Raw genomic sequence first — 27,578 nt, forward strand, 5'->3', positions numbered from 1 at the left:
ACTGCACCTGGCCAGTAGGTTTTTCTTTTTCCTTTTCCAGGAAGAGACTATGTTATACCTAAAGATTTTCACAGTGGTTTTAGGAACTGTGTTTTGACAGATTCTTAAGATAAACACAATGGGTTACTTGTCATCATCATCATTTGAAATCTGGATCTCAGACACTGTCTCTGGGCTATACTGCAGATAACATTAAAGCCCAGGTAAACAGTAAATAGTGTTTGCAACATGGAAGGAGCAAAAATTTCCCTCCTAGGTCCCTTCATGACTGTGGTTTTGGGAAATAAATGGCTTACTTTCCTCTGAATCCCCCTGTTAACAAGTGAGCACAGGTTTCTTTGATGTTGGTAAGAGAATCATGGCTAGCAATGTAACTCTGTTTCCATCTTGGCTGTCTCTCTCAAGGATGAGGAAGACTCCTTTGTGATGAAAGCCATCATCCATGCTATCAACGATGACAACGTCCCAGGCCTGCAGCATCTTCTGGGCTCATTGTCCAACTATGATGTTAACCAACCCAACAAGGTCTGGTTCTGTTCTGCAGCCTAGTGGAGGGGTGGGTCACAGTGACCTTGCCCTTCCATGTCAAAGGAAGGACCCCATCTGCTTCTCCATTCTCCCTTCCAATTGGAAGCTCCATACTGTGGGGAAAATCGCTTCTGTTTAGAGAGTGATTTGAGTTACAAATAGGGTCTTTTTGCATTAAGGACCTTCCTTCATTCACATATTGTATCTCTACCCATGAAATTTGAGATCTTCTCATCCTGCTAATGAAAATGTCCCCGATGAGAATCCAAAAGGGGAAGGAAAGGTTTTATACCCTTCTACCTGTCTTCTCTTCCTGCCACTCAGCAGTAGCTCTATGTCTGTTGAGACAGGGGAAGGTGTGTGGGAACAGCAATCATCATTTGAGCTTTTCCTTTCCTACCAAACCTGAAAATTAGTAATTTTTTTCTTGCCTATTCTAGCACGGGACACCTCCATTACTCATTGCTGCTGGCTGTGGGAATATTCAAATACTACAGTTGCTCATTAAAAGAGGCTCAAGAATCGATGTCCAGGATAAGGTCATAATTGTTTTATTGAAATGAATTGAATTTTAAAGTATTATCAAATGTCTCTTAATTATCGAGGTAACAGAGGAAAAAAAAAGTATGTCCTAACTTGTTTCTCAGTTTCCTGTAAAGGAAGATAAGCTACTTTTTCAACAGCTTGGTACAGCCTGACACATGCATTAGAGAGTCAAACATTTATCATTTATCCTCCCCTTGGCGCTGCTGCTTGACATCAGCATTTCTTTGTACACTACCCAGATTTTCCTTCTTACCGATCACATTTACTCGACAGTGTTAGATGCCACACATGAAAAAGTTTTATTATCTAATTATTCGCATCAGAAATGTGTTTGCCTGCTTCTGTAGATGTCAGCAGAGCTGTAAGTGGAGTAGATCCGGTCCTCTGCAGCAAGGGATTCCTAACCAGAGGGGGAGATGAGGGTTTACAAACAGAAAACAATTGTTTATTTCAAAATCATTTTAGATTTACAAAACAAAGTTGGAAAAGTTCCAAAAGAGTTCCATTATCTGCGTCACCCAGGTGCCCCTAATGCTAGCATCCTGTGTAACCATGGTACATTTGTCAAAGGTGTAAAAGAGAATGAAAGCTTCGTTCCTCTGGGAAGTTGCTCCTCTGGGCTTTATCATCACGCAGGAAGGGAAATACAGTGACTCTGAGGGATGCATGTGTCCGGCGCTGTCAGCTTTTTAGAAATGTGACCCCAGGTTGATTTTCCTGCAGGGTGGGTCCAATGCCATCTACTGGGCTGCTCGGCATGGCCACGTCGATACCTTGAAATTTCTCAATGAGAACAAATGCCCTTTGGACGTGAAAGACAAGGTAAGGCCACTTCTCTTAGGAGGAACCTGAGGATGCATGTGAGAGTGAGTGTTGGCCTACTATGTGCATCAGAACCCAAAGGAAAGGAATCAGCACCAACATTCACCAGCAGAAAATTTAAATTGGAAATTTCTTGTTGCCTATGGTTTGATTTAATATTGAAATCAGCCTTAAGCCAAAATCTTCTAGGTAGTTGCCATAATATGCACGCATTGAATTATAATCCCCATAACTTAAAAACCTCAAAGTGCTAGTAGAAAGACAACCAGACAGAGACCCTCCGTCTCGATTCGATTTTCTTCCTGACTCAACCTTGTGCTTTTAAGCGGATCTCTCCTATTCTCTTCTTCTCTGAAGTGGCTGATAGTGCTGACCTGACAATCACAGACACTAGAAGATATTAATGAGACAATCAATGCACATAAAGTAATAAAGTAAGGCTTTTTTTTTGGCACAACAATGTTATAAAAGTTACTGACTTATCAGGATACCTTGTTTTCATATGTATGTGTTTCATTAAGTTCACACAACAATCCTGTGAATTAATTGGCTGTGCGGGAACCTGAACCTGGGATTCCTACCTACTCATCCATTATTTATTCTACTGTACAACACTTCTCTGCTTCCAGTACTGGCAGACTAATTCAATATGCTTAGTCAAGCTGCCACACACAGTTGCATGGATCATGCACTGCACCATGTCTGAGGGGTAACATTCCTATCAGAAACACACATTTATTATGGCAGTTATCTGGAAGGTGGCAACCATATATCTTGTTTTGTCTTCTTAAAATTTGTTTATGCTGATGATTTTCTGTGGGGTGGATAGAAGTAAAGTATCTTAAAGGATTTGCACCTGTTACTAATTCACAGAAAGTTATTACATGGGCAAATAGTGATATTCTTTAAAATTTCTGAGAAAATCTCTGAGAATATACGAAAATAAATTTCTAATCATAGGCAATGAAATGAGAAGCTTGTTAATAAGTAAAATAGTTCATTTAAGTAACTGCTGAATGATGAACCCAATCGTAAAGAGAATGTTGTGTTTAAAAAAGAAGAAAATCACACAGCTAGAAGTGTCAGTACATAAAGAAGATTGAGAACAGCCATCATGGAAAAGGGAGAGCCTTCTCCTGAGTTGTTTGCACTTCACAGGATGTGCCAAGTGTGTGGGCTTAATACTGACTGTGTGGTGGACACTCCAACCCCAGGTCCCCATCCTAGCCGTTATCGGGGCATCTGCCCAAGGTGGGTGGGTGGAACCAAAGGGGATGGAGTGGAACCAGGCAGGCCTGGGTGTAGGCCTTGGGTTCTGGTCTCCATAGCCTGCTCACAGATGTGGCTCAGAATCACCAGCTCCTTTTCTTCTGCAGTCTGGAGAGACAGCCCTCCACGTGGCGGCTCGCTATGGCCATGCTGACGTGGCTCAGTTACTGTGCAGCTTCGGCTCCAATCCCAATATCCAGGACAAGGTGGGTCATGGCTGACGTCCTCCCTTCCTCTGCTCTATACATGAATGTACAGGCAGCCAGATGGTACAGTCGGGGCCTTTAGAGTTTTATCCAAGCTAAGTTTTCTGTCTTCCACTAGAGAGGGCAAGGACTCAAAGGGCAGGGACTCAAACAGAAGTACTAGCTAAGGTGTGCAGGGTGCTAATACCAGGATCAGGTCTAACCACTTCATTCATTCATGCATTCAGTCTGCTGAACAGCCCTATGAGGTGAATGACTATTATCATTCTCGTTTTGGAGATGAGGAAATCAAGGCAGGGAAAGTTTCTGTAACTTTCCCAGGCTCACAAAGCTCAGAAGTGGTAAAGCTGGGGCTTGAACACACACAATCTGATTTCAGAGTCCACGTTTGTCACCACCGCACTAGGATGGCCTCTTATCGGCGCATTTATGTATCTAACGATGTTGATCCTGAAGATACAGGCCTCCCAGTCTATAAGGACTGCCCTTGACTTGTGTGTGGCTTTCCTAATTACTTTCTAGCCAAAGCAACAATACTGTTACCACTCACCTTGTGTTGTAAACGTGACAGAAAGCTGGAGGCATCAAGGTTGCTGGAAGAATTCATGCTCAGGAAAGTGCTCACCTACTATTAGTAGTTTCAGATAAAGTCAGCGAGGCACTTATTAGAAAGATGCTATAATGCACCTGCATGAAGGCTCTGTTGTTCAGAGGAGCAGGGCCGATGGTTTCAGCGGGCTCCCGAAAGTCAGTTGTCAGTCATATGCTGAGAAAGCCAAATTCATCAAACACACAAGTGTTGAGGAAGGAAAACGAATGAAGGAGAGACGTCAGATCTACCTCTTAATGCTGGTGGCTCACACTGATGTTGTTATTTTATTCCAGATTAATATTTGACTCCAGTACCTATGAGCTCTTTCCCTTTGCTGCCTTGGTTGCATTTCTGCCAAATTTGACAGGGACTCTCACCTTGCTTTATATTTTGTTTCTCATTGTTTTTTTTTTCCTCCTCTCTGCACTTGTCTCCTTGGCCAGGAAGAAGAAACCCCCCTGCACTGTGCTGGCTGGCACGGCTATTACTCTGTGGCCAAAGCACTTTGTGAAGCCGGCTGTAACGTGAACATCAAGAACCGAGAAGGAGAGACGCCCCTCCTGACAGCCTCTGCCAGGGGCTACCACGATATCGTGGAGTGTCTGGCCGAACATGGAGCCGACCTTAATGCTTGCGACAAGGTGCCTTATGGGGGATGACTCATACGCACTGGGAAGTGATCTAGGGGTCTAGAGGGACCACAGGACTCCTCAGTTTCTTTCCCTAAGATAACAAACTTGAATGCAGCAAACTGTAATTACCCCTTCTCTTCTCTGTTCCAAAGATTCTGTGAACTTTTCTGTATTGTATATAATAATTAATATTAATTTGTGGCGTATAACAAAATCCATGAATTGATCAAATGACTTTGGGCTCTAAATAATTTTTAGCTTTAAAGCTTTAGAGCAGGTACAGTGATGTTCACTGAATCCGAGACAGTTCTCACTGAGACTAACACTGGCAACACACTATTAATTTTTAGATAAACAAAGAAATAGATGTTGTACTTATTTCTATCATCTGCTGTGTTGTAAAAAGACAATAAACCACTCTTGTCTGGCAATTTCGATGCTAGACCAGGTGTTCCATGTTTTTACTTAAACAAATTCAGCCTCATCTGTTTTTATTGTGATCTGTACTTAAAACAAGGCTGTGATGTTGCTATGTACAGTTAGATTTGGGATTCTGTAGTTGATTTAATATCTGCCCTTCGTGAAGTTATTTTCTTGGTATAGAGCAATGGTTCTGAGTTAGGGGGTGGGGGCTGACTTTGCCCCCAGGGGTGTTTGATAATGTCTGGAGATACTTTCTGGTTGTCACAACTAGAGATGAGGGTTGCTACTGGCGTCTCATCGATCCCAGCCAGTGGTGCTACTAAACATCCTGCAGCCCACAGGGCAGCCCCCTTCGGCAGAGAATCACCCAGCCCTAAGTGCCAGTAGCGCTGAGGCTGAGAAACCCTAGCACAGCTAAGTTTTAAAAATGTTTCAGAACTCGCCGGGCGCGGTGGCTCAAGCCTGTAATCCCAGCACTTTGGGAGGCCGAGACGGGTGGATCACGAGGTCAGGAGATCGAGACCATCCTGGCTAACACGGTGAAACCCTGTCTCTACTAAAAAAATACAAAAAAATTAGCTGGGCAAGGTGGCGGGCGCCTGTGGTCCCAGTTACTCGGGAGGCTGAGGCAGGAGAATGGCGTGAACCCGGGAGACGGAGGTTGCAGTGAGCTGAGATCCGGCCACTGCACTCCAGCCTGGGCGACAGAGCAAGACTCCGTCTCAAAAAAAAAAAAAAAAAAAAATGTTTCAGAACTCTCCACCAGCTCCTAAAACTCAATACATCTATTCTTCAGGGATTCTGTAATAGGTAGAATGAAGGCCCGGGCTGGTTTTTCACGGGATGCAGTGGTTAGACATGTTAAATCTGCTTCTCATTTGTATGACAGCCCTTGAGCAAGTTGTTTCACAATACTTTCACATTTTTCCTGGTGCAAAGTAAAATAATAGGCTCTCTATTTAGGAAATTGGCAAAGATTGCTGGGCAAATGTTTTTAAAAGTGTTTTACAAATGCTTTGATTAAAGAGGCCATTGGAGTATCAACAATTACTTACGTTCTATCTGATTGTACTGCCGAAGCCTAAATGAATCAAGCTGGTGTTAGCTTAGGATGTGATTATTTAGAGAGGAGCACATAAAGCTCCACATCCTCCCAGTCCTTACCCCTACTATAGGAGTAAAGTTTCTTCATTTAAATCCTCCACTAGGCCTTTTAGTAGTGATCTTGTTGCCAATTAAACCTCACTCAGTGGCGGCAGGAAAGGTGGAGAGATGGAGGCCACATGCCCAAGCGTAAAGCTCTCATCATCTCTGGGGTTTATTTCCAGGACGGACACATTGCCCTTCATCTGGCTGTAAGACGGTGTCAGATGGAGGTAATCAAGACTCTCCTCGGCCAAGGGTGTTTCGTCGATTATCAAGACAGGCACGGCAATACTCCCCTCCACGTGGCGTGTAAAGATGGCAACGTGCCTATAGTGGTGGCCCTCTGTGAAGCAAACTGCAATTTGGACATCTCAAACAAGGTACGCACAGAGCACAGGATCCCTACGGCTTCCAGGTGTGTCCATCCACCCCATTCTGGGTCCTGATTCACAGTCCCAGACTTCCGTGTTTTAAAACCACTGGCTTATTTTCTAGAAAAGTCTTCACATTTTTCAGGCTGCAAATATCTATAAGTAAAGTCGATAAATGCTGACATAAAACCTGCGTAATCGCTGTCTATGGCACAGCAGCTGTACATAGAGGGCCTTCTGTAGACGATTTTGTCATTGAATGAAACTCAGCTGATGTGAGAATCATCACTTCCAGTTTCAACCCCTTGGAATTAGCAGCATAATTCCGACCCATAATTCAGAGCCCGCCTGGACAGAAGGGTGCTGGCTGCACACAAGCTCTGCATCTCCACCCCCGCAGGCAGGCTCCCCGGGTTGGCATTGACGCTGCCATCATCAGCACACCCTGACTTTGGGGGTCTTCAGAAGGGTTGCTGTCAGGCTTGTTTTGCTATTTTTTTTTTTTTTTAAAAAGGAAGGGTGATGGGGGCTTTAGAAGGCCTTAAAAGAAGCACAGATATGTAGCAGAAGGCATTGTTGCCCACCACAGCACATCCAGCTTTCTAGAGACACACTCAGGTAACCAATTGTGAGCGTGGGGAGGCACCCCCATTCCACAAGGAGGCTGTTGCTCTTTCTTCATTGGATGGTCTTGCCTTTTCCTTATCTGGATTAAGTTCCTCCAGAAATAAAAATGGCCATTCAAATCCTACCCTGTCACCAGTATGTGACAGGACCTCGTTGCTATGTTTGACGCTCATGCAGTGAGATATTTCTGCATTCTTCCTCCTTCTCGTATGGAAATCAGGAGAGTGGCTGTTTAACTGGCCGTGTTAGAGAGCACAGAAAGGAAAGGAAATAGATGGCGCAGAATCCATGGCCCTTACCCATTTCTCCCTCTTTGAGTTGGTACTTCCCTTAAGGACAGACAGACGGCACGCTGTGCACACGCACACATCTGGGAGGATGAGAGAGGACTCCCTGCCTGTCAGGTGTTTATCCCCTTCCAGGGCAGCACTGTGCCCAGTGTGGAAGGAGGAACTAGTAGATGCCAAGGTGAATGGCTCTGCCCTCAGGCTGCTTTTAGACACATTCACATTCAGATGTAGCCGCATCTCATGTTGTCATTGCTGCTGTGTTGGGCACAAGGTGCTCCAGAAACACAGAAGCAACAATTCAGATATTAAATAAATCAGGGAAGTCTTTTCAGAGGTGATCACTTAAGATGATCGAGGCTTTGACAGATGGAGAAGAGGGAAGCCTGTTTTCCACCAAGGGAAGCCAGTGTGTCTGTTGTGGGCTATCGCTGACACACAGAGGGTGTGCAGTAGGTATTTAGGGAGGGGGTTATGGGGAAGGGAGAAAATGAAGCTGGAGACATTGGGTCCGGGTGGTGGCAGAACTGGAATTTAAGGCTAAGGGGTTGGTGTCATTCTGTCCCAACCTGGGCCCTTCAACAGTGGCCATTTCCTCTGCTCTTTTCTTCATCACACTCTCTTCCTCAGCTTTCTTCTCTTCTATAAAACTGTGCATTTTACAACCAAAATTACATCTCCCTTATATTGCATCTTTTAAACATTTCACCCAGTCTTCAAAACCTTCCCTTTTCCTTCTCATGTGAACTCTAGGATGCTTGAAAGCTTAATATCTGCTTTCTGCATTACTGCAGAAGATAATAATAAAGAAATATGAGCGTGTCCCACACTGCAGCAGTGTTTACACTAGCCGGGAATTGAGGCTGCCTAGCGTCCACCCTCGGTGGCTGAATGAATCATGAGAGCCACGCAGTGGATGCGATTCAGGCGTTCAGAATGTGATCCCTCCCGTTATAGGCATGGAAAGGTGTTCCCAACCTACTGTTAGATGGACAAAGCAAGGGACAGAGTGGAAGGTGGGCTATGACCACATCTCGGCTGTTTAAATGATTTCTCTCCTGTTCAGGATTCATAGATAAGAGCTTGGGAGGAAATGGACCAAATTCTTAAAAAGGGACAGCTCTGAGCCAGGGAGCTTGAGAGTAAAGAGGGGAGTGGAGAAGGAAGATTTTTATTTTGTATTATATGTTTCTCTAGGTTGCTTGGAGTTTTAAAAAGAGCATGTGTCAACTGTATAACAAAAACTGATATTTAAAAATACATAGCATAAAAAAGACATTCCCAAACTTTCTCAGTTCACAACATCCTCAGGGTTTCAGTAATTGTTTTTTCATGGTTCACCTAGATCAAAAGAAATCCCTAACACTCTGTTAATTGAGTGGTTCAGTCCAAACAACTTACTAACCACTTATGTCCTAACAGCTTAGCAGCAGCTGAGAAAGATAATACACATAAACAGAAAGAAAACTAGTATTTTCTTTTCCTTCTTCGTGACCACATTACGTACAATGTGATGAGTGCACTGCACTTCTGAAACCTTGGACTCAGAGTGGACACGGCCTCGTATCCTGTCCACAGTGATTTCCTCAAGACTCTTGATTCCTCCCAGGGCAGCCACCAAACCCCGGCTGTGAGAGACATGGTGTCATGGAAGGCAGGGTGGTGCAGTCTAATGATGACTCTGCACCACTTCAAGCGAGTAGTTCACCTGGTCTCAGAACCAGTTTTCTTATCAAAAACTTTAGATATTCCTGGGCACCCCTATGAATTCAGTGCAGTTCCCTGGGCTACGTTGGCACACAGTTTGGGAACCACAGGCACAAACAGGGCTTATGGGCTTGTCCTGGGATTTTCACTCATTAGGATGTCTTCAATATCTGTCTTCCGCGTATCTTCTTCCCTGGCTGTGTCTACATTTGATCTATGGTGCAGATCTTGCTGGAACTCTGGGCCTTGAGCCCTTGGCTCCTGCCTCCTTCAGGCCAGCACAGCAGGAAACTTACTTTAGTTACCTTTGAAGTTGTATTTTGAAGCTCCTCTTTTAACTGCAAAGCACTTGGAAAGATTCTGCCTTGCTGGCCTGCCCCAGGGGAGAGCAAGTTTCAGGAGAAGGGAGATGGCTCCTTCCTTCTTTCTGGTGGGGCCCTGACCCCCTTCCTTAACCTTGTGTCTCCGGAATGTCATCCTCAGCAACTGCATGAGAAGAACGACCTTTGACTTTTTTTTCTCTCTTCCCAGTACGGACGAACGCCTCTGCACCTTGCGGCCAACAATGGGATCCTGGACGTGGTCCGGTACCTCTGTCTGATGGGAGCCAGCGTGGAGGCGCTGACCACAGTGAGTGCTCACAGGGCTTCGTGCAGGAGGGAGCTGCTGGGAGCCTCTGGCGCCTCCAGGGCAGGAGGGACAGGGCTTGCATGGCAACTCTGCATTCTAAAGCAGCCAGGCTGCTGTTCACTCCTCCGCTACAGTAACACAGACATTCGCCCCCACACGCCCAACCTAATGTCTCCTTAATGTTCCTCTTCTCATCTCACCACACCCTGCTCTGCCAGGGATTCCGCTGCTTCCTTCTGGCCTTTTTGTTTCTCTGCGTCACACACCAGGGCCCCTGCATCGTGGGATGTGTGTACTTCCCCTTCCTAAATGCTCCTCTGCCCCAGGGCACTGGAGCCCCTGCCCTTTAGAAGGAGCTGGGGGAGGAAGAATCCTCAGTGGGTGTTGGGTGTAGTCTCCACATTTGCCCAAGACCAGACTGCCGGGTGCCATAAGCAGGAGCTGCTTAAAGAGTCAGGCTTTGCTTTAGGCCTGTGGAGTATTTTAAGTGAGATTTCTTCAGTTCCCTCACTCCCTGCTGCCGATGCCAGACCTAGCACCTCCCTGCTGAGGAAACCTTTTGATTCACATTTCATGAAATACTCAAGAAGGAAAATGCATCAGCTAATGAGGTATGGTTGCAATGTTATGGCTGCAGTGAAATATGACCATTCGGGTGCTTGCCGGCCTGAGAGTAGGCTGACCATCCAGCCTGTGTGGGAGAGTCCTGGGCTCACAGATTAGAGCTTTGCTGACAGAGGGTGATTCTCTGAGGAGACCAAGTGGTGCTTTAATGTGTCAGCCCAGCTCAGGCCCCGAGGCTGGAAGAGAGCCTCATTTCCTGGAGATCATCCAGAGGTTAGCAAACCATGGCCCACAGGCCATATCCCACTGCTGGTTTTTGTAAATGAAGTCTTACTGGGACACAGCCGTGCCTAAGGTTTGTATTGGCCTTGGCGGCTTCCATGCCAGGTGTCAGAGCTGAGCAGTTGTGACAGAGACCATATGTGCCACAGAGCCCAAACACCTCCTCCCCTGGCCCTTGACGGAAAGTGTTTGCTGACTGCTGGGGCTAGGATGTCGCCTCCCTGAATGCACTCATGTTATCGGGATGTCATTCCCTCCCCAGAAGTAATAGGTCTGATCTGTGCAGTCGCGGGGGCGCCCAGCTCTGTGCTTTCTCTGCAGGCTCAGTTATTACCAAGTACTCCGCATGGGATGAGGCCTGTTTCTAGGGCACCTGGTCACCCACCGCAAATGCACACACCATACCCACTTCACCCTGCTGTGCCTGACTTGTTAGATCTCGTGGGCCATTGTCAAGCCTGCCCAGCCATGCTTGGGCACAGGTTCCAGTTACTCCCTAATAGAGCATTTATATGCATTTTCAAGACAAATAAATATTTTTGTCCTATGTGTGGCCTCATGAAAGACCCAGCCAGGCCATTATTGCAGATGCCAGCAGCTGACGCTGTTGCATCTACCGCAGTGCAGGCTGGAGCTGCTGAAATGTGCGGCCCCCTCTGTGGGGTCCCTCCGTGAGCCGCAGGGCCCTCTGCCCTTCCCCACAACAGCTGCATCGGTGGTCCCCGCCAGGCTCCTCCTCAGGTCCCTCCGTGCACCTCCTCGCTCTCTCGCTTCCCACCGCAGGAGAAGCGTCCTCTGTCCCCAGGCCCCTCCCATGATGCCCAGAGCTAACCTGCGAGGCGGGTGCGGCTCTTTCTGCTACCTCCTCAGTCACTCCGCACACACCGGGGGCGCTGTGCGAACAGGGAGTCCAGGGGCACAAGACAGGCGCGCGCCCCTCAGGAGACTTCTGGCAATGGGAAAGGGACGCTGACCCGAGAGTCACAGCTGTCAATTACAGTCACCGAATGGGCGAATGGGACCGTGTGGTGACAAAGGAGCGGGTCCTGAGGGCGTGACAGGGGCTAGGGGCGCCCCTGGTGGGAGGCATCGCTAGAACCTGCAAGCCAAGCCCGGTCCTCAGAGGGGCAGAGAGTCCTGAGAGGATCGCCCTGTTCAGGCCGGGGCTCGGCGGCCTCTGGTGCCCTCCCGCGGTGGGAGCGCAGTGGCTGGAGCCGGCGCGGAGGCCCGGGAGATGGGAGGGTGAGCAGAGCTGGGTGTGCCTAGCCTTCTCCCAGTGCACCGCCCCCCGACCCCCCTACCCTCCCCCCGGCCAACCGGGACTTCCTCTCCCGCGGGGCCGGGGAGACCCTCCAGACTGGAGCGCCTTACTGGGGACGCTGCCTTCAGAAACATGACCACACCACATCCCTCGGTTTAAGTTTCCTAGCAGCCACATCGAAGGAGGAGAAAGAGACAGAGGAAATGAAGTTCAATAACATATTAGCACGAGATAATACAAATATTATGCTAACCTGTAAATCAATAAATTTATTTATTGATTTGTTATTTGTATATATTCATGGGGTACAAGTGCAATTTTCTCCATTGGTATATTACATTGGGGTGAAGTCAGGGTCTTCAGCCTGTCCATCACTGGAGCAAAGCACATTTTACCCACCAGACAAACTCCCATCCTTCACGAGCCTCCCTCCCCCTCACCCCTGCAAGTCCCCACTGTTCATCATTTTCCACACTCAGCTTCCCTGTGTACACATCATTTAGCTCCCACTTTAAGTGGCAGCATGTGATATTTGGTTTTCTGTGTCTCAGTTGTTTCACTTAGGATAATGGCCCCCGTTTCCATCCATGTTGCTGTAAAGGACATGATTTCCTTTTCTTTTTTCTTTCTCTTTTTTGTTTTTTTTTTGTTTGTTTGTTTTTTTGAGAGGGAGTTTCATTCTGTCGATAGGCTGGAGTACAGTGGCCTGATCTTGGCTCATGCAACCTCTGCCTCCCGGGTTCAAGCGATTCTTCTGCCTCAGCCTCCCGAGTAGCTGGGACTACAGGCGCGTGCTAATTTTTGTCCTGGCTAATTTTTGTGTTTTTAGTAGAGATGGGGTTTCACCGTGGTGGCCAGGATGGTCTCAATTTCCTGACCTTATGATCCGCCTGCCTCAGCCTCCCAAAGTCCTGGGATTACAGGTGTAAGCCACCGCACCCGGCCTGATTTCCTTTTCTTAATGGCCAAGTAGTAGTCCGTTGTGTATATATGCCACGATTTTTAAGTCCAGTCCTCTGTTGATGGACAGTTTGATTCCCTACCTTTGCTACCGTGAATAGTCCTGCAGTGAACACACAAGTGCAGATATCTTTTTGATAAAATGATTTATTTTCCTTCAGGTAGATACCCAGTAGTGGGGTTGCTGGAATAAATGGGAGTTCTATTTTTAGTTATTTGAGAAGTTGCCATGCTGTTTTCCATAGCGGTTGTACTAATTTATGTTCCCACCAACAATGTATAAAAGTTCTCTTTTCTCTCCATCCTCTTCAGCATCTGTTATTTTTTGGCTTTGTAATAATGGCCATTCTGATTGGTGTTGATACCTCATGTGGTTTTAACTTGCATGTCTCCGATGATTGGTGATGTTGAACATGCTTTTCATGTTTGTTAGCCATTTGTCTTCTTTTGGAAAATGTCTCTTCATGTCCTTAACCCACTTTTAAATGGGATTATTTGGTGGTTTTCGTTGTTGTTGTTAAGTTGTTTGAGTTCCTGGTACATTCTGGATACCAGTTCCCTGTTAAAGGTAGAGTTTGCAGTATTTTCTCTCATTCTGCAAGTTGTCTGTTCACTCTGTTGATTATCTCCTTTGCTGTGCAGAAGCTTTTAGTTTAAGTCCTGTTCGTCTATTTTTAGTTTTGTTCCCTATGCTTTTGAAGTCTTAGTCATGAATTATTTGCCTAGACCCATGTTTAGAAAAGTTTTCCCTGAGTTTTCCTCCAGTGTTTTTATAATTTAAGATCTTCCATTTAAGTCTTTAATCTATCTTGAGTTGACTTCTGCAAATGGTGAGAGAGAAGGATACAGTTTCATTTTTCTGCAAATAGATACCCAATTTTCCCAGCACTCCTTATTGAAAAGGGTGTCCTTTTTCCAGTGTATGTTCTTGTCAATTTTGTCAGAGAGCAATTGACTGTAACATGTGGCTTTATTTCTGGGTTCCCTATTCCTTTCTGTTCCATTGTCTGTTTTTAAGTGGGTACCATGCTGTTTTGGTTACTATAGCCATCTAGTGTAATTTGAAATTAGGCAATATGATGTCTCCAGCTTTGCTCTTTTTGCTTAGGATTGCTTTGACTATTTAGGCCCTTTTGTGGTTTCATATGAACTTTAGAGCTGTTTGTTCTAATTCTGTGAAAAATGAGGTGGGTGTTTTGATGGGGACTGCATTGAATCTGTAGATTGTTTTGGGCAGTATGGCCATTTTCACAATATTAATTCTTCTCATCTACAGTTGGTTTCATTCGTGTTTTTTAGTTTGCCTCGTAGAGATCTTTCACCTCCTTAGTTAAATATATTCCTGGATTTTTTTTTTTTTTGGTACCTGTTGGAGATGGGATTGCCTTCCCGATTTGGGGCTAGATCGTCATTGGTATGTAGAAACTCTACTGATTTCTGTATGTTCATTTTGTATTCTGAAATTTTACTGAATTGATTTATTAACTCTAAGCATATTTTGGTGACGTCTTCAGGGTTTTCTAGATATAAAATCGTATCATCAGCGAACAGGGATAACTTGACCTCCTCTTTCCCAGTTTGGATGCCTCTATTTCTCTTGCCTAATTGATCTGGCAAGGGCTTCCAGTATTCTTAAATTATTGAGATCTTTCACATTCTTTGGTTTATACAAAGCTTTCCTTCTGTGCACTGACAGTGTGTCCTTACTCCCCAGGTTTCAGGCTGAGTCAAGGCCTGGGGAGGGGCCTCTGGTCTTCCTGGAAGGCCCAGCACCCCTGCCTTCCTCCCACCCTCCAGAAGCAGTTCCATCTACCTCTCCTTCAGAACCACCAGCGCCCCCTGCTGCCACCTTCCCACTCCACTGAGTCCTCAGCCAGAGTGACCTGAACAAGGCCACACATCCTGTCCCCTCTTTGTCCTTGCCTCCCTCACTCCTGCACCCTCCACTGTCTTGTCTTCCACTTCACACAGCCCTCAGCAGAGTCCCCACTCACCTTTTGACAGCTTTCCTTCTAAACTTTCTTACTATAAAATAAAACATAAATAGAAAAAAGCACATAAACCAATATAAAGCTTAGTGGGTTTCCATAAGACAAACACCCTTGAATTCCACGCAGGTCAAGAAATAAAACTTTCCCAGCCACCCCGAAGCCCCCATGAGCCTGGCCCAGCTGTTGCCCCTGGCCCAGGTGATCCCTCCCTGACTCAAAAGCCCAGCTCTTCCTCTTGCGTCCTTGTCATCTTTCCACCCAAGTCCCAGCCGCTGCCCCGAGCCTCTTTCACTGGATATCCCCAGGACTGGGTGCCCTTGATGCTCCCTGACACTCTCCTGCCTGGGATGAGAAAGTCCCCACATCCTGCTTCTCCCCAGGCCTCTGCTTCCTGCTGGTCCACCCTGCAGTGCAGCCTCTCCCTTTCCATCCCCCCAGTCCTCTCTAGCCCCCAGACTTGCAGCTGCCCAACACTGAGGCCCATGCTCTGGTCTCTGGTCCTTGCTTGCCCCTGAGTGCCAGCCTCACACAGCACCTTCAGAGGCCCCTGGCCTCCCCACACCAGGGCCCCTCCCTTCAGTTCCGTGCTTCCTCTTCCCCAGTGTTCAGCCTCTGCAAAGGGCTTCAGCACGTGTCTATCACCCTGCCCAGGATCACAGAAACCCTCCTTACTCTCTCCTCACCTGTTTGCATCTAACCCGCAGCCTACTAAGTCTCCTCCCAGTTCTCCATGACCACGAAGCACCCACTCATCCAGCCCCCACCTGGTTAAGGGCATCACCCTTAACCTTAACCTCCGGACCAGTCAGACTCTTAACCCAGCCCTGCACGGTAGCCTCCCGCGCCTTGGGACCAGTCCATCCCAGCCCCACCTTTATCTTTCTAGAAATGCCAGCCGCTTGGTGGTCTCCACTTTCACCTCCATCTGGGGCTCCTGTGCCTTCAGGATGTGACCTCTGCAGCCTCTGCCCAGCCTCCCCTGCCCCCCGCACCCCTTTAGCTGTGGTCAGGTCCTGGGAAGCCCCTGCCAGCTCCCCCCATCATGGAGTTGGCACCTTTTATTCTTTCACCCTGGAGCTCCCCGTTTCCCCCTTCACCCCCTGCACATGGTGTGCCCACAGCATCAGCACACACAGGCACACATCTCTCTGCCCACTTCTGCCCTGAGGCTACCTGATGCCCTCTGCCTTCAGAGTGAGAGAGACTTGGAATGCCTGCTACGGGCATGCGGGCACACAGCCCATAACATTCGGGGAAGACTCCATGGCACCCACTCCTCCTCATCCATCAACATTCACCTCCGGCCCGGGAAACCTCCTCTGTCCCAGCCTCTCCAGCATGTGTGATTTGCCTCTGTGGGCTGCTGGTCTCTTTGCCTTCCTTGCTCTATTAGAAGTGTATCCTGGCTTCTCCTAGGAGGAATGAGCCCTTGGGCAGGGATCACTGGGAATTCACTGCTGCCTCCTAAGTGGGCTCCCTGCTTCCACCCTTACGTGTCCACAGCCTGGTCCCCAGACAGCCGCCTGGTCAGACATAAGTCGGATCTTGTCCTTCTTGCTCAGATGCTCTAGCAGCTTCTCATGGGGATCAGAGCCCTTCAAATGGGGGCTTCCCCAAGGATCTGCCCCTGACATTGCCTCCCTGACCCCCATCTCCTGTTCCACCTCCTCCCATCTCCCTCCGCATCAGCCCCATGAGCTTCCTTGATGTTCTTCAAAAGTGCTGGCCATCCACTGCCCCAGGGCCTTTGCACTTGCTATTCTTGGGCCTGAGCAGCTCTTCCCCAGGTATCCATGTGATTTGCTCTCTCACCTTCTGCAGGTTTTGACTCGAGCTTCACCTTCTCAGGGAGGACTTTCTGGACCACCCTAGTTTAAATCCTATCCCTCCCCCACCCCTAGGATTGCCGTTCATCTCTCCTGCCCCATTTTTCTTCATAGCACCTATCACCACGTGACCTACTGTATTTTACTCACCTAGTTGTTTCTTGTCGGCCGTCTCCACCAGATTCTGGATCCCAAGAAAACAGGGACTTTTGCTGGTTTTATTCACTGCTGTATTCATAGGCCTGTGCATAACAGGCACTCAGTAAATACTTGCTAGATGAAAGTACGAAGGAAAGAAGGAAAAAATGAATGACACCGTAGTCCAAGCAGGACATGGAGTGTTTGTTGGCCGTAGTGCTAAGTAGATGAACCCTTATAATTCTGTAGGTTAACAAAAAAATCCACATTTTCCCTGACACTATCTAAAGATGTTTAAATGACTGTGCACATTCTTTTAGATCATCTTTTCACTGGGGGTTGCACAAATAGGTTTCCCTGTCAGTGCTTGCCCCAGTTGAAACCCCATCTGTTCTGTTGCAAAGCATATTACTCGTGTCACTAGAAGTCCTGACCGTGAGCACTTCCCCAGACAGCAATAAGCAGCATGTCTGTGAAGGGCAGGCTCCTAAAACTGGCTGGCCTGTGGGGCTCTGGCTTCTTGAATACAATAAATGAAGTGGCCTTTCACCTTTCCATGGATTTCTTTCTATATCATGGAACCAACTTGGGAATCACTGCCCACAGTCTGGAATGTAGTGTGGGGGGCTGTGGGTACACAAGAGACACCGTGATTTCTGGACCCAACTCACTCTTCTGCAGCCACTTGGTCCCCAAGGCTCACGTTGAGATGATGGACAACTGAATGCCGAGACACTTGGGCATCTTTCTATATATTTTCAGTGCATGCACTTCATTGAGCCCATGAGTCCTGTTGGTAAGGAGGACGGCAGCAAATGTTAGTGTTGCTTTTGCAGCCTCCGTTGGGGTATCCAGTAGAGCCAAGACCAAAATGCAGAGATCTGACTTCTGCCCCTTTCCCTCTCAGACAGAAGGCCAGGTAGTTAGGGCAAGTCTCAGCTCTTCTACGAATAATTTCTGACACTGCTTGCTTCTTCTGTGCCTGGCACTGTGCTGGTTCTTTGCATTTGGTTTTCTCTCACCTGCTCAAGAACCTGTGCAGGGAGAGTGCCATTTTCCATCGTGCAGATGAGGAAACCCAGGCCTGGGAAGGCCGAGTGACCGACCACATAGCTGGTGAGGGGTGGGTTCAGGACTTCAAACTGGGTCTTCTCCCAACTTCAAACTGTCTCCTGCACCGCCAGGCATTTCTGTTGAAAGTCTGAATAGGGTCCTTTAGAGCAACATGTTTTGCAAGCTGTAAAGTGCAGTGCAAATGTGAGGAAACATTTTTATTTTTTATATTTTTATTTAGTCTTTGAGATGGAGTCTCGCTCTGTCGCCCAGGCTGGAGTGCAGTGGCACGATCTCGGCTCACTGCAACCTCTGCCTCCCAGGTTCAAGAGATTCTCATGTCTCAGCCTCCTGAGTATCTGGAATTATAGGCGCCCACCACCACACGTGGCTAATTTTTGTATTTTTAGTAGAGGCGGAGTTTCACCATGTTGGGCAGGCTGGTCTCAAACTCCTGACCTCAGGTGATGCACCCACCTCAGCCTCCCAAAGTGCTAGCATTACAGGCATGAGCCACCATGCCTGGCCGTGAGAAAGTATTGTTGATGGTGGTTCTCTTGATTTTGAAGAGGTTGAACAGCGAAGAGTTCAGCCTATTGGTGAAAGGCCTCTGACTGTTTTGTGCACATCTGAGCTCTACAGGAGAAACGTCCTGTTCAGACGTGTCAGGGGCAGGAAACTTCAGTCAAGGCTCGGATTTCTTCTCACTAGGGCAGTGGTTCCCAAACCTTGCTGCATAATAGAATTACCTGGGAACCAGGATGTACCCCATACTGATGACAGCAGTGTCTGTGTGGGAGCTGGGCGGCAGGATATTTTCAAGTTTTACAGGTGATTCCAGAGTGTAATGGAGAACCCCTTCCCTTTATGTACTTTTCTTGTGTCTGTAAAGAAACTAGAGCATTTGGCATGGATCCTTGGTTGGAGATGCAGTGTCTGTTAAGGCACCTATTTCAGCCCCAAAGCAAGCTTGAAGCCCTGACCTGCCCACTGGGGGATATTTCAGGAATTTAAAGGAACAGAGAGACGGGCAGTTCAGACTGCACAGCAAGCCTTCTCCAGAGCAGCCACCTGGGCTTCAACCGGCAGCCTAAGGCAGTGGTTCTCAGCAGGGCAATTTTGACCCCCGACCCCCAACAGTTGCCAATGCCTATTTGGTTGTCACAACTGGGAGTTGGGTGCTACTGCCACCTAGTGTGTAGAAACCAGAGATGCTACTAAAATTCCTAAGAGGCACAAGTCAGGCCCAGCAACAGAGAATTGCCTGGTGCAAAATGTCAGTGTTGGCAAGATTGAGCAACACTATCTGAATGGGACCCCAGGCATGACTCCAGGAGTGACTTGGGTTGAGGAATTGAGAGGTTGCTGTTAGGTAGATTTCGGATATCCCTAAGCTTCTACAGGGATGCAACTTTGTTATTGATACACATTGACAGATAAACCAAATTCTTACTTTTTTATTTAAAAAAATTCATTTTTATTTTTTTAAATTGCTTTTCATCTTTTCTACTTTTGAATTTTTAGTGATCTCTAAAACTGCAACAGAATAGCCCCTACATGTCGCGTTTCTCCCTGATGGCAGGGGAACAGTGACAGCTTCTGCCTCCCGGGGGTGACTTCAGGGACTGAGGCTTGCAGAGCACTGAGAGCTGGTTCGGGCACGTATTATGAGGTGGTGTTCAATAAATACTTGCTGTCATTGTGTATGTTCATGGTGTAGATACAGAAACAAATTTATTCAGTGTGAAACTGCAGCCTATGAAAAGTCTCTAAATAAAAAGCAAGCATAAAAGTGCTGTGGACTCTTATTTCCTTGTTTTCTGTTCACCAAAAAATCTTTCAATCAAAATTGCCTGTCAAACTAAGTATTTCCTTTGAAATGCACAGTAATTATCAGGAGCCGGTATCATGCGAGGGCTGGGTTTGTCCCTGTGAGGATTGTAACACAGTAGCTTGCACTAACTAGAATTTGGCACCTAATGAGAATCTTTACTGTCTGTGTGATGAGAGATTGGAGAGAGGGGTTCAGGACAGGGAGGAACCATTCAGCTGAGGAGACTGTTGAGTTGTGATTAAACCTGTGGACCTGAAAGGTGTCGCTATTGGGCAGGAAGACACCAGCATGTGCTTTGTTCCTGCTTCTTATCTTCCTGTCCTGTACAATCAAGTGAAATAAGGATCGCACAGCCAGATAAACACACCAGGACATGCTCTTTGTCTACCTGGCTTGCTTCTCACACCTGCTATGCTTGTTTCTGCCTCAGACCCACAGAATTGGGGTATGGAACACACACAGCTCTCCTTTTCAGAGAAAAGAAACTAACGCATTTTTCTCCAACAGGATGGAAAGACGGCAGAAGATCTTGCTAGATCGGAACAGCATGAGCACGTAGCAGGTCTCCTTGCAAGACTTCGAAAGGTGAGAAATTCTGTTTATGGGTCTGAAGTTCTCTACCCATGTTTATGTGAAAAAGTCTCAGCCTTTTTCCTTATTTGAGAATAAACAGAATGAGGCTCTAGACAGCCAGGTTTTAAGAACAGTGGTCCCTGTCCTGTGGTTTGCATGTCAGTCGGTATAAATGCATCAGCTCCCTTTCTGTTTTCTTCTCTATTTGGACTTGGAAATCATTTAGCCTGTTTGGAGTTGCTGTGCCTGGTTTTCCTCCTTCCACTCTCTCTGTAATAAACCACTCCCACAAAGTAGCGGGGCATGAGGACGCTGACTCTGCCTCTTTCCTTTTTATGTTTGAGCTCCAAGATAGCTGTTAAGCTCCTGTTTATCAAACATTGTTGCTCTAAGGCTTAAAGAAACATGACAAGAATAAGTAAAGGCAGGTGTACCCTTTCCAGCCTACAGCATAACAGTTGTGTCAGGGGACTTCACAATAGCCATACCCTTTAATCTAGGAACTCTATTTTATGCTTAAAGATGTTCGCCACAGTATTATTTATAATACAGTAATAAAAATTGGGAAAATCAGATAACCCACAATAATGTCTAGTAAAGGGTCCTACAGTCATATAATAGAATGGCTTTGACCTTTTAAATATTTTTAAGGAGTTTTACTAATAGGAGTTAGGGGAGGTCTGGGCTTCAAAGCAGAAGACAAATTGTGTATACGTAATAATCTCTACTATGTTAAAATGCATAGAAAGAAAATGATAGAAGTGATGTTTTTCAATTTTGCTATTATACTCAACATTTTCTTCTTTAAACATTATTGAAAATTTTTTTAATTACTCTATTTTTAAAAAAATTTATAACAATGGTAATCATTTTTTTAAAAATGCAAACTAGGAATAAAATGATAATTCAGTTGGTTTAAGTGCTTGCTGAGAAGATAATGTCCAAAATATGCTCCGGATATCGCACGAAGTTCTTGCCGTATAGACTGAGAAGTGCCTGTGGGAGAAGTGGTGAGGCTATAACCTTCACAGGCCCTGAAGTTTGCATTTTCATACTTGTCCTGTGGTCTTGCCAGGGGCAGGCGGGCCACAGATTGGGATAAGTTCTTTCCTTATGTAGAATATAGACTTGGAGAGGCACACTTCATATGTGTGTATTAAAACTCCTTGGAGTTGACCTGGCAGGGGTGAAATCATGCGTGACTGATTTTCACACCCTTCTGCTTTGGATTCTGACAACTGGCCTCAGAGGCACTGAGCAGATGTTGATAAACTCAGAGCTGCGATTCAGTCTCCCCTTTGTCCTGGAAAGTGCAGAATGAGATAAGTCAGGTAAAATTTCCCTAGCCTTACTCACCTGTTCTTACCAGAAATTCATAAATTACAATGATGGGCTTAGTGATTTCTCACTCTGTACCATTATGGACTGTGTCCTTATGCCTGCGAATTTGGACTAGAAACTCAAGGGAAACCTTTTTGTTTACAGGCAAAACAAGCAGGGGCAGGGGCAAGGGAGAGCCCGTGAGTGGTTAGCATTCAAGAATGAGCCTTTTTATAGAGTTTCCTAAGTTTAAAATTCGCTTTCTTTGAAGCAGAGGACCACCCACACCAAACACAACGCAAGCCCCAATTTGCAGCCTCTGGCTTTTGCCGGATTGCACAGCAGGGGGCCCTGCACTGGGTGCAGAATCTCACACCTACAGGCTGGTGTGCATCCATTACCCAGGCAGCATCCATTGATAGTGAAAGGAGATGAGAAGTCTGGTTTTTGCACAGGCTAAGAGAGCACAGTTTTTTTCCTGTTAGTTATCAGGTCTCTGTTATGGTCCACTAGTAGGAAGAAACACTTTTAAGGAAGGGTGAAAGGCTTCATCGGCAGGGCCTGACAACTTTACTGAATGCATAAGCCTGCTAGGTCAGATGTGCTCAGGTTTCCACCCGTAGAGGCTGCACACCCACCTGCAGCGCTTGGCACCTGGCTCGCGTCCCTGAGTCCCCATGCCGTGCCCTCCCAGGTGTGTGAGGCCCTGGCTCGGCTCACACAGCACCAGCACTTCCACCACTGCCGCCCTCTGGAAAGCTGCTCACCACATTCGCTCTCCGCTTCGAGTGCTGTTGACCATCTAAGAAACTGTATCACAGAGCAGGGGCCGGGGGACCTGCAGTCAGCTCATTGTGAGGCAGACGTTCAGTTGCAGCACAGTGACCTGCAACACCCCATCGGGTCACAACACCCGCCTCATGCAGAGGGAGGAGGCGTCTCGTGGGGCTGTGCTGTGTTCTGCTGCCCATGCCCCCTTAGCAATGGTCCGTTCTTTGACTTCAAAGTAGATTACTGTGCAAGATGCAAACGCACATGTGCCCTTCCAGGACGAGTCTGAAAACAGTGCTCAGAAAAAGGACGGAGGGAGAGCAGTGTTATACTAGCTGGGGATGGTCAGACAGGTGGGTGGCAGGTCCTTCTCCCGTCCTCTGTTCCCATTTTCTGCAGTCCACTTAGATGACTGACATAGTGAGGAGCAGAGATGCAAAGCACCTTGCTGCGGAGCTTCCTCCAAATCCTAAGGGAAAGGGGCTTGTTCCCATTTAGAATTCTGAATTTCTGGGGGCGGGCTCTCACCCTGTCTCAGTTTAGGATTTTCTTCTCTTCCATCCATTGGTACCTTTGTTTTTGGTGCCTAGATTTTTAAAAGAGTTGGGAAGTGGACTATTACAGCTATAAAATACAAAATACAAAAATATAAAATATATTTTATGTTTCATAAAATATAAAAAACTATAAAATACAAAATATTATTATTTTTTTTTACCATTATCCTGTGGTCTTTTTCTCTAAAGGAGAAGTCAAGGAAAAGAATAGTCACTTTTTTTTTCTTTCTTTTTTTTTTTTTTTGAAATGAGGTCTTGCTCTGTGGCTCAGGCTGGAGTGCAGTGGTACAATCAGGGCTCACTGTGGCTTCAAACTCCTGGGTTCCAGTGATCCTCTTGCCTCAGCCTCCCAAGTAGCTGGGACTACAGGCACATGTCTCCACACCCACCTGACTAATTTTTAACATTTATATTAGCAACAGTGTCTCAATACATTGCCCAGGCTGTCTCTAACTCGTGGCTTTTAGTGATCCTCCTACTTCGGCCTCCCAAAGCAGTGGGATTACAGGCACAAGCCACTGCACCTGGCCAGAATAGTCATCTTAAAGCCCTAGTTAAAGGACAACATCCCCCTTAGCACCCAGAATCCAGTGAAAAGTCCCCCCTCATCTTTATGTTGAAACAAAATACAGAGTAGTGCCCGAGAGCACAGACTGAAAGTCAGATGACCTGGGATCCAACTCCACTTCCACCACGTTCTAGCTGGGTGAGCTAGCAAGTTGCTCAACAGCTCTGTGCCTCAGTGTCCCTGCTTGTCAAGTGGTTGAGTCTGCTGCTACCTCCCATGACCGTGGTAAGGGTTGGATGAGTCAATGTAGATGATGTCCCTCGCACAGTGCCTACACACAGTAAGCACCACATGTTTCCTGCTATTGTTGGAATCTTGCAGAGCACTCTGGAGCAGCTGTGAGGTGCAGCAGTGGCCCCTGTGGCTGGGCACCCTGAGTGTCATTTGTGATGACAGCCACCACTGAGTCCTCAGTGTGTGTGGTGGGCACTGTGATTTCAGAACATCCCCAAGGTTTACAGAGGGGAACGTTGCTGCAGGAAACCTGGTTTCAGAGAGGTGAGCAACATGCTAGTCAGTGCAGACCTGAGGTCCCGACCTCACCTGGAAGTACCTGCTATCTGCTTTTAATCAGTGGACTCACGGGGCTCTGGGGCAGATTCCTGGCCAGGTGGGATGCATCCTTTCCACACTGGCTACTGTGCCTGTGCTGAGCCACCCTGCTTTGTAGTACGCAGGGATCGCCTTCCTGTGAGGAGGCCCAGGGTTCTAATTCCCTCAGAATCTTCTAGATGCTGTGTTCAAGGAGCCCCTGGAATTTGTTTGTCTTCATCATCCCTTAGTGGGCTCTTAACGTTAACTCCTCATTAGCCAGAACAGGAGGAGCTGTCTGCCAAGCATTGCTAATCATGGTCTTTCTTCCTTGTGTATGAATGTAAATCCCCATGCAAGTAACTGCTTGGCACCTGGACACACCTCGTACTGGAATTTGGTTATTGGAAATGATTGAGCTGTCGCAGCGGCTTCCTTGGAGAATGCATTGCTGAGGATTGTGGTGGGAGCCCAGGAGCAGGCAGTGCCTGCCGAGGACACCAGGAAGGGGACTGACCTGCAGTTCTAACTCAGGTCACCGGGAGGAGGAGACAGTGGGGTACAAGATGGGGGAGGGGAAGGGAAGAAGTATTCACCCTGCAGAGTGTCTTAGGACCATTTTCCTTTCCATGTCATTTCTCCTTGATATTCCCCCGTGTTTCTCACTGGCTGCTATTGGCAGTTTGAGTGACTGGGAGGTCCTGTCCTTGCACGATGTTTCTTCTCCCTGGCCTCCAAGCATCTAACATGCTAGCGTTCCCTACAGCCATATTGTGAAAACCTAAAGAATGCCTCCACACCTTCTCCCTCAACCCCTGCGGTGCTACCACACTCTGCAAGAACCACTGCAGGTTGATCCAAAGCACAGTCCTGGGGAGAGGTCTGTATCTGGGACAGCTGAGGATGGTGGCCCTACATTGCCTGCCTTTTTATTTGGTTTCCAAATGGGCCAGTTGAGCAAAAGAAATACTTTCTATCTGTGCTCTCAGCTCTCATCAGTTGACATTGCCTCGGAATGTGTCTTTACACTATATTTGCTAGGGTAGCAATGGGATTTGGCATCTGGAAATAGAACCAAAATCATCCGGTTCTCCCACAGCAGTGGAAGATGTGCAGGGGACTGGCTGTTTTGATCACTGGACAGTTCAGGGGGCAGGAGCACGGAAGATGCCTGAGGCCAAGGCCAAAGCTCTTGGGGAAGAAGGAACCTGGGGCAGGGCTGAGCTGCATGGGATTGATTCTGACCCACATTAAGTGAACCAGGGCAGTGGCGTGCAGGAGCCTGTGGTGCTGGCCCTGAGAGCCGAGCATGTCTTTCCAACCTGGTGACATCACATGGGGGTCTTGAAATCAGCCAGGGTGGGAGCACTTGCACCACAGGAATCAGCAAATGCTAGAGATGAAGGCTTCTCCCTACCAAAGGTTGCTGATAGGTTCATCATTGTCTTGGGGGTCCCTGAGAGCCCCCGCCTGGCTGTAGGTATCACCTTATCACAGAAGGAAGTTGTTCCTTCTACTTCCTTGTGCTCAGTCAGTAACAAAGCCCCATGCAGCTGTCCAAACCTGCCTGAGGACTGTGCTGTTGCTCAGCCAAACCCAGTTCTCCTTCTAGAAGAAAGGAGGGACCCCTTCTATGGGAGAAGGATTGATCTAGATGTTATATCAGCATCCATGTTTACTATAATCACTGCAAGTCCCATTCTTACCTGATTTTAAAATAAGAATTTCAAGGGGGTTGAAGAGTTGGCTTGTTTTTATTTTGTTTGGTCGTCCTTCTAATCAGATTTTCCGTAAACCTGAAATTAAAAGTAGGCTGGGTGCGGTGGCTCATGCCTATAATCCCAGCACTTTGGGAGGCTGAGGCAGGCAGATCACTTGAGGTCAGTAGTTCAAGACCAACCTGGCCAACATGGTGAAACCCCATCTCTACAAAAAAATTAAAATTAAAATACAAAAAAAAAAAAAAAATGAGCCAGGGATCATGCTGCGCGCCTGTAGCCCCAGCTACTCAGGAGGCTGAGGCAGGAGAATCGCTTGAACCCAGGAGGTGGAGGTTGTAGTGAGCTGAGATCATGCCACTGCATTCCAGCCTGGGTGACAGAGTAAGACTGTGTCTCAAGAAAAAAAAGTAGTTTGCTTTTCCTAAACCTAAGACCCAACAGTGAAGAAAGGTGGCCAGGAATATTTTGAAAAATGAAAACAGTTTGGGAGTTGCCCAGACGGAAAAATTCACCACCTGTAAACTGCATTTGCGTAATTAAGAGTTGCTGCACCATGCATGCAGTCTCCCTGTACCCTGCCACGTGGGCGGGGCCACATCACCTCTCAGTGCTCTTATTTGGCCTTCCCAGACCGCGAATGGTCTTCTCCATCAGCTTGCTAATGTTTAGTCCTCTTGTCTGATGAGAAAGTGAAAGCTAAGTTGCTGGGGAGAAACCAGTACTGGAAGAAAGAAAAGTAGAAATTAGGAGATTCACCAGGGCTTCAAAGAGCAACGCCGTTACCAAGTAACATTCATTCACTCATGCACTGAAAAGGTATTTCCAGTGTCTGCTGTAAGAGCTGTTCTGGGCACCACAGAGACCACAGTGAACAGAATCGGCAGAACCCAGCCAGGAAACTGATAAGAAAAATGTGTAAGTCAGGTCAAGGGGTCGCAAACAATGGCCTACAACCGACCGCCTACTTCTGTAAATAAAGTGTTACTGAGACACAGCCACGCACTCTTGTCTACGGCTGGTGTTCATACATGGCAGAGTTGAGTTGCCACAGCGACCATCTGGCCCTCTACAGAAAGGGTTGCTGCCTCCTGGGGTAGGTGCCATGCAGGGAACTGAAACAGGATGAAGTGAGATGAGAGGATGGTGGAGTCTGCTTTCACCTGGCTGATGAGGACCTCTCTGATGTGACACCGAAACCAAGACCTGAAAGGCAAGAAGAAGGAAGCAGCTGGAGGAAGGCAGAGGAATAAGGAGTGCAAAGGGCTGGGCCGTGAAGGGTTGGAGGAGCTCAAGCATAAAACAACAAAGGAGGGTAACTGGATTAGGGCCAGAGCATGTGCCTGGGGGTGCAGGCAGAGAACAATGCCCAACATGACCGAGAGGTGGCACAGCTTTGTAGACCTTACCCAGGGAGTGAGGAGGTTGGGTTTGGGACAAGTGCAGGCAGGTGTGGGATCTGCCTTAGGTTTAGGAATTCCCCCGGCTGCTCAGACTGGAGCCTCAGGGTCAGGAGGGGGAGCAGAGGGACGTGATAGGAGGCGATCTTGGCAGCCAGGGGAGATGTGCGGGGCTTGGACTGGGGCTTTCCAGGCTCTGTTACTTAGTGAGCCTTGGGCAAGAATACCAGGGAGGCTCCTACTCCTGTGGAAATATTTAAAGGATGTGATTAGAGCTAATACAGGTAAATATACTGTATCCTACACACGCACACACACACCCTTATGACCACCGGGAAGGTTCTGAGTCAGAATTCTGCACTCCTTGGAGTTCGGTTCTGCCTCCTCCTCTCCCCTGCCTGGTCTTGCCCACACCCTGGATGCCCCGGGGTCTCCTGAGTACCCT

The 27,578-nt window shown here is 47.3% G+C and overlaps 1 protein-coding gene across 3 annotated transcripts in view; it reads left to right on the forward strand.

The window, feature by feature from the left end:
* Nucleotides 1-27,578, forward strand: part of DAPK1 (death associated protein kinase 1) — a 209,410-nt gene that overhangs the window by 148,800 nt on the left and 33,032 nt on the right. For all 3 annotated transcript variants that reach the window (XM_030920187.1, XM_010377852.2, XM_030920188.1), the window contains exons 12-19: nucleotides 406-525; nucleotides 969-1,067; nucleotides 1,798-1,896; nucleotides 3,273-3,371; nucleotides 4,407-4,604; nucleotides 6,347-6,544; nucleotides 9,688-9,786; nucleotides 20,203-20,280. In XM_030920187.1, coding sequence (XP_030776047.1) covers nucleotides 406-525; nucleotides 969-1,067; nucleotides 1,798-1,896; nucleotides 3,273-3,371; nucleotides 4,407-4,604; nucleotides 6,347-6,544; nucleotides 9,688-9,786; nucleotides 20,203-20,280 — 990 coding nt within the window. The remainder of the gene's footprint in view (nucleotides 1-405; nucleotides 526-968; nucleotides 1,068-1,797; nucleotides 1,897-3,272; nucleotides 3,372-4,406; nucleotides 4,605-6,346; nucleotides 6,545-9,687; nucleotides 9,787-20,202; nucleotides 20,281-27,578) is intronic.

This window comes from Rhinopithecus roxellana, chromosome 16 (assembly GCF_007565055.1).
Source record: "Rhinopithecus roxellana isolate Shanxi Qingling chromosome 16, ASM756505v1, whole genome shotgun sequence".
Lineage (NCBI taxonomy): Eukaryota > Metazoa > Chordata > Mammalia > Primates > Cercopithecidae > Rhinopithecus > Rhinopithecus roxellana.